The 6,329-nt window shown below is 32.6% G+C and overlaps 1 protein-coding gene across 1 annotated transcript; it reads left to right on the top strand.

The window, feature by feature from the left end:
- The first annotated feature begins 746 nt into the window (after positions 1-746).
- On the top strand, positions 747-3,614 carry LOC147816602 (uncharacterized). The gene has a single exon (XM_087156983.1). The coding sequence runs from the start codon at positions 747-749 to the stop codon at positions 3,612-3,614; it is 2,868 nt and encodes a 955-aa protein (XP_087013109.1).
- Positions 3,615-6,329: the final 2,715 nt, after the last annotated feature.

Raw genomic sequence — 6,329 nt, 5'->3', positions numbered from 1 at the left:
GTGGGAAAATAGTCGCACCCCATGAGAGAATTAAACAATTAGCAAGGAAAAATAATATTTTTCTTTCGGATACCGGAGAAATTGCTGATATAGACATTTTGATCGGCGCCGATTTCCTACATGACGTAATCTTTGATACGTCTTTGAGGCTGGGAAAAGGGCTCGTTGCAGCCGATAGTTTATTTGGTTTTGTGGTTCAAGGGAGATTCATGAATAATTGCCAATTAAGTAGGATTGTAAACAATATTATAATATCTGATGTTGATTATTCTTTGTTTTGGAACCTTGAAGGATTAGGAATAAATACTATGAGCAAAGAAAATGGTGATAATAAAAGTGAATTGTTAAAAGGTTTTAATTCTGATTTGCATTTTGAAAATAATAGGTATAGTGTGCGACTTCTCTGGAGACCAAATACAAAACATTTGTTAAATGATAACTTTGAGCTGGCTTCAGAGAGGTTTGACAAATTAAAGAGGAGATTTAAAAATGATAAATCCTTGTTTGAAGAATATAAAAAAGTTATAAAAACTTACGAAAATGAAGGGATAATTGAGAAAGTTAAAAACACTGATCCCCAAAATTATAAACAATGTTATTTACCTCATAGGGCGGTTATAAGAAACGATAAACTAACTAGCAAATTAAGGATTGTATTTGACGGTTCCGCGCATAAGAAAAATGAATTGTCTCGTAACGATTGTTTGTATATTGGGCCAAATTTATACCCAGATATATATGAACTTATGCTAGCGTTTCGGGAAAACAAGATTGCTTTTATAGGGGACGTTCAACAAGCTTTCTTACAAATAGGGATTAATGTAGAAGATCGAGATGTCACAAGATTTCTTTGGTCAGATGACCCCGATAATGATTCGTCTACAGTAATTTATAGATTTTGCCGCGTACTATTTGGTATCAACTGTAGCCCTTTTCTCTTAGCGGCTACTATTAAAGAGCATATTAAAAAGTTTGCAAAATCAAAGCCTCTTGCGTATGAATTACTAAATGAAAGGGTATATGTTGATGACGTCATAGGGGGAAGTGACAGTACAGATACAGCATTTCAAATAAGTTCTGATTGTGTTGAAATATTTCGGGATGCGGGCATGGTATTGAGAAAGTTTCAAACAAATGATAAAAAATTACGTGGATTATGGAAGAATGCAGGTATAGATGTTCAGAATGAAAAGGAATCGTTAGGTCAATCAGGCTTTCCATTTAAAGTTTTGGGAGTTTGTTGGGATCCTGAAAAAGATCTATTTTACTGTGAGTTCAAATATCTGTTAAAATTGATAGACACAGGGCAAATAACAAAACGATTTATTTTGAAAATCATTGGGCGTATTTTTGATCCAGTAGGATTTTTGGGACCCTTTACAATGCTTCTAAAATCTCTAGTTCAAAGCATTTGGAAAAGCGGATTGGAGTGGGATCAAGAGCTACCCTTAGATATGGAAAATCAATGGCGCGAAATATGTAAACAATTCGGTGAACTTAATGATTTGAAAATAACGCGTTATTATTTTTTCGAAGCAGGTAACAAAGAGGTTATAAGTTCACAGTTACATATCTTCTCTGACGCCAGCTTAAAGGGTTATGGTACAGTAGCATATATCAGATCAGAAACTAGTGATGGGCATATTTCTACATGTTTTGTTTCAGCTAAAAGTAGAATTGCGCCCCTCAAAATGATTACATTACCACGACTTGAGCTACTAGGTGCCCTCCTCTCTGCTAGATTATTTCGAACTATTACTAGAGCCATAAAAATTCCGTGTGACAGTTTCTTTTGGTGCGATTCCTCTATTGTGTGTTGTTGGATAAAAACTCCTGCCATTCGTTTTAAACAATTTGTGCGTAACCGATTGAAAGAAATTCAAGAGATTACTCAACCTAAGGACTGGTTCCACTGCCCCGGAATTGACAATCCTGCCGATCTTATTAGTAGAGGTGCTTCCATGAGTATATTGAAGAATTCCGACATTTGGTGGAAGGGGCCACCTTGGTTGTCGCTTCCGACCGAAATGTGGCCAGAATTGAAACTCTTCAAAGAAAATGATGAACAAATTGAGTATCGTAAAAATGAAGTCACCGTTATGAAATGTGTAGATGGTGAAGAACTTGAGTTGATAAATATCGCTAACTTTAGCAACCTCGAAAAAGTTGTTAGAATCATAGCGTGGGTAGTGCGATATTTGAACTGTTTAAAGAAAGTTAAGCCGAATATGGACACTCTGACTGCAGAAGAGCTCCGAAATTCTGAAGATATACTAGTAAAGCTTACTCAAGCAAAATTCTTCGAAAGTGAGATACGAACTCTCCAATCTAGTTTGCCTATTCCAGCTTCTTCTACTATTTTCAATTTAGCTCCTTATCTTGATGAAAAAGGTATCCTGAGAATTACGGGAAGATTGGGCGAAGGAGATTATTCTTTTGATGAGAAAAAGCCTATAATCATACCAAGGCAGTCTAAATTTACACAGTTGCTTGTTAAGCGAGAACACGAAAATGTATTTCATTCTGGAGTAGAAAGCACTCTAGTACAAATTCGGAGAAGATTTTGGGTGCCTAAAGGAAGACAATTAGTAAAAAAGGTTGTCTCGAAATGTTTGATTTGTCGCAGATATACAGCCAAGCCTTCTACCCAAATGACTGGACAGCTTCCAAAAGATCGAATTAGTGAAACTCCTGCTTTTACCGTATGCGGAAATGATTTTGCCGGACCAATCTACATCAAGGGTGAAAATGGAATAAAGAAATCATATATAGCCTTGTTCACATGCGCAGTCACGAGAGCAATACATCTTGAATTAGTCACAGACATGTCTACTTCGACTTTTCTGCTCGCATTCAGAAGGTTTCTCTCTAGAAGAGGTGGTTGTCATACAATCTACTCTGACAACGCCAAGACTTTTAAATGTACTGATAAAGAGCTTCAGAGATTATTTGATATTTTGGAGAATTCCGAATTCAAAAACTTTCTTGCTGCTAAAAGAATATCCTGGAAATTCATCGTCCAACTTGCCCCTTGGTGGGGAGGATTTTATGAAAGATTGGTGAAAAGTGTCAAAGAGCCTCTAAAGAAAATACTTCGAAAAGCTCTCTTAAATTTTGAAGAGATGACCACTATATTGACTGAAATCGAAACCGTCGTTAATCTTCGACCCTTGTCCTACGTCACTAACGAAATTGGTGAACCGGAAATTCTTACCCCATCACAATTTTTAACCCCTGGTAAAGAAAAGGCAGAGTATCCAGCCCATTTCATAGAAACCATCCATAGAGAATCCACCAAAAAGATTCTTATAAAAAGAAAAGAATATCAAGCTACATTATTGGCTAATTTATGGAAGCGTTGGAAGGAGCGCTATTTGTTTAATTTGAGATCTGCACACAACTTTACTTCTCCTAACGTAACAAAATGTTTGAAAGTGGGAGATGTGGTTTTGATGGAGGGCACCACAAAATCAAAACTATTATGGGACATAGGTATCATAACAAAAGTATTTCAAGGGCGTGATGGACTTGTAAGATCTTGCCTTATTCGCAAATCCAACGGCGAATATAAACGCCCAGTACAACTTATTTATCCTTTAGAACTCAATGACTGAAATGAACAATGATAAACTTTAATAGTTTATGTTTTTTATTTTCTTTTCTTTCAAGTGAATATTTGCATCTCATTTCAAATTTATTTACATTTAAATGTTATTTTTTTAAAATATGTTTAGGTTATTTTTGTCTAATTTTTATGTTTAAAATTTTAGTGAACTCGGAGGAGTTCAAGTGGGGAGTGTTGAGGATTTATAATAACAGATGGCGCTGAGCGCAAACAATTTTCTTATTATTTTTTCTTCTCTTCTTAAGTTTCAGTTTCGATTTAACCACTGAACCACAATGAAATAAAATCCTTTTAAATATTACAATTTGTGTAATTATTGTAGAATTCGAATCACATATATGTGAAAACGAAGAAGCATAACTCTAAAATGGTAGTGACTCTATTAAAAATGTTTTAGCTACAACAAAAATTCTTATTTATTAAGTTCTTAGATTGTTTTATCAACACTAAATTTATCTAATTTTCCACTTTTTCATATAACCTCTTAGCCATTGTGGTACAAAAGAATCTTTGCCTATAATTTCTGTATTGTACCACAATGTTGCCCAGGGAACGCCAAACGAGGAGGCGAGGTTATTTTATTCTAATTGCTTAAACACTTGGAACAATATTTGATGATGTACAAAAGGTCAATTTTTTTCTACATCATGAGCATCTGTAAAAATGACAGCTTTTGAAGTTTTGTCATAGAACACAAAGTCAATCAGATGTGTTCCAATTTCTTATCTTTTTTTTTTACCACATTGGAAGCGCAATGGTTACCTACGGAAGAAGTAGTCGCTGGATCTTATAGAGCAGTTGTCATTTTAGTGTTAGTGTTTAGCAATCAAAATAGTTCCCCAAGAGGGCTGTCAGACAGATTTATAAGTAGCCAGAACACGAGCAACAGCCCCCCGAGGAGTAAAAGAATCGTTAATTCCGTACATTCCATGAAAATATATTTTTACAGAGTAAATCTATAAATTCTGCCACATTCAAATAACAATGAAAATAAAATAAACACAGTAGCATAAATAACTACTGAACACATAATTTTGATAACCAGAAGGCCAAATGAAACTTAGATATTTTAATATAAAACAATAAGAAACAAAAGCCAAAATGATGTTAGGGTAAATTTTGCTTAAATACAAAACTTAGAATGATAAACTTATTTAGTACTTTAAACTACACATGCATATATGCAAATCGTTCTTTACAAGAATTTTGAATTCAAGAGAGCCAAAGGAAGAATTGCATAAATAAACTCCGAAGAGACATAAAAACATGGAAATGACAGAATCGCCAATTTTTTCCCATACTCCTCTAAATATTTTTTGAAAAGGTGGAATAGTAAAGCAATTGACTTAAATGTTAATTTAAAATCTATTAATTTAAATATTTGTTGAAGCTAAACTTATTTATTTATTTTTCAGAATGCACCGTTGATCTTCGAAATAAATCTCTTACTTCATTTTAATTTAAATAAAAAGCATGCTCATTTTTTGTAGAATTTGATCAAAAGGCATGAACATTTAATTCATTTACAAATGCGATAAATTCATCATAAAATAGGATGAAGGTATGCAATTAAAAGATGACGAAATTATTTATATTATAATTTTTGAGAAACGGCATAAGCATGTGAGGTAAATATCTAATACAAGCGACTTAAAAAATTAAAATGGGACATTATATTTAATTCATCTTTAAATAAGACTTTTATAGATAAGAATACTAAATGTGCCAACAATTATTTTAAATGAAAATAATGTGGTACTACAGATATGTACTACAGGTGTACTACATGTAGTATAATAGGTACTACAGATAGATGTGTATAATACTTTTGGCAAGTTTACCTACGATATGAACTTTTCGGGTAGTAAATAGATTTATCATAAAATGCTCTAATAATAATTTTAAGAGAATATAATGTTGTACTACTGTGACATACAATTCTTTTGGGAAGTTTAGCTAAGATAGGAACTTTTTGGTTACTAAGTAGGCTTACTGAAAAGTATGCAAGCAACAAAGCCAATACTTGTTTATTAAAAATAATGTTGTACTACTACGGAATGCAAACTTTTTGGAGAGTTTACTGATAATATGAACTACTTGGTATCAGAAACGCTTGACGTGAAGTGTACTAGCAATAATTTTAATTGAAAATATGCGGAAGTACTGCAGTGGGCAATATTTTTGGCAAGTTTAACTAAGATGTGAAATATTTGGTTACTAAATCAGCTTGTCGTAAAACGTACTATTAATAATTATAAATTAATATGGTACTACTATGATATAAAATCCTTTTTGGTTAATTTAAATACAATATGAATTTTTCGATTATTAAATCAGTTTGCCTTAAAATGCACTATTAATAATTTTAATCTGGTAATGACTACTTTGGTACATAATACTTTCAGTAAGTTTTAAAATCGATAATTGTTTTTGGCTAGGAAGGTTTTGGTTACTAAGTTGCCTTACCATTCAATAGACACATTTTTCAACGAAGAGAGATATAAAATAAAGTATAAAGTTTAAAAAATGGATAGTAAAAATTTAAAAATGTACCATATTAAACTACAATAAGAGCAATACTGTCAAAATTAATCTAATTGCTATTCAGCTATTTTAAATATAAATAATGATGATAAGGGTAAAATAAATCTCGAGACACTAAGATTTAACATTTCTTATAAATTAATTATATGAACTAATTTTT

Source organism: Parasteatoda tepidariorum, chromosome 1 (assembly GCF_982258835.1).
Source record: "Parasteatoda tepidariorum strain Cologne lab strain chromosome 1, Ptep-v5.0, whole genome shotgun sequence".
Taxonomy (NCBI): domain Eukaryota; kingdom Metazoa; phylum Arthropoda; class Arachnida; order Araneae; family Theridiidae; genus Parasteatoda; species Parasteatoda tepidariorum.
This window is presented reverse-complemented; position numbering and strand designations above follow the sequence as displayed.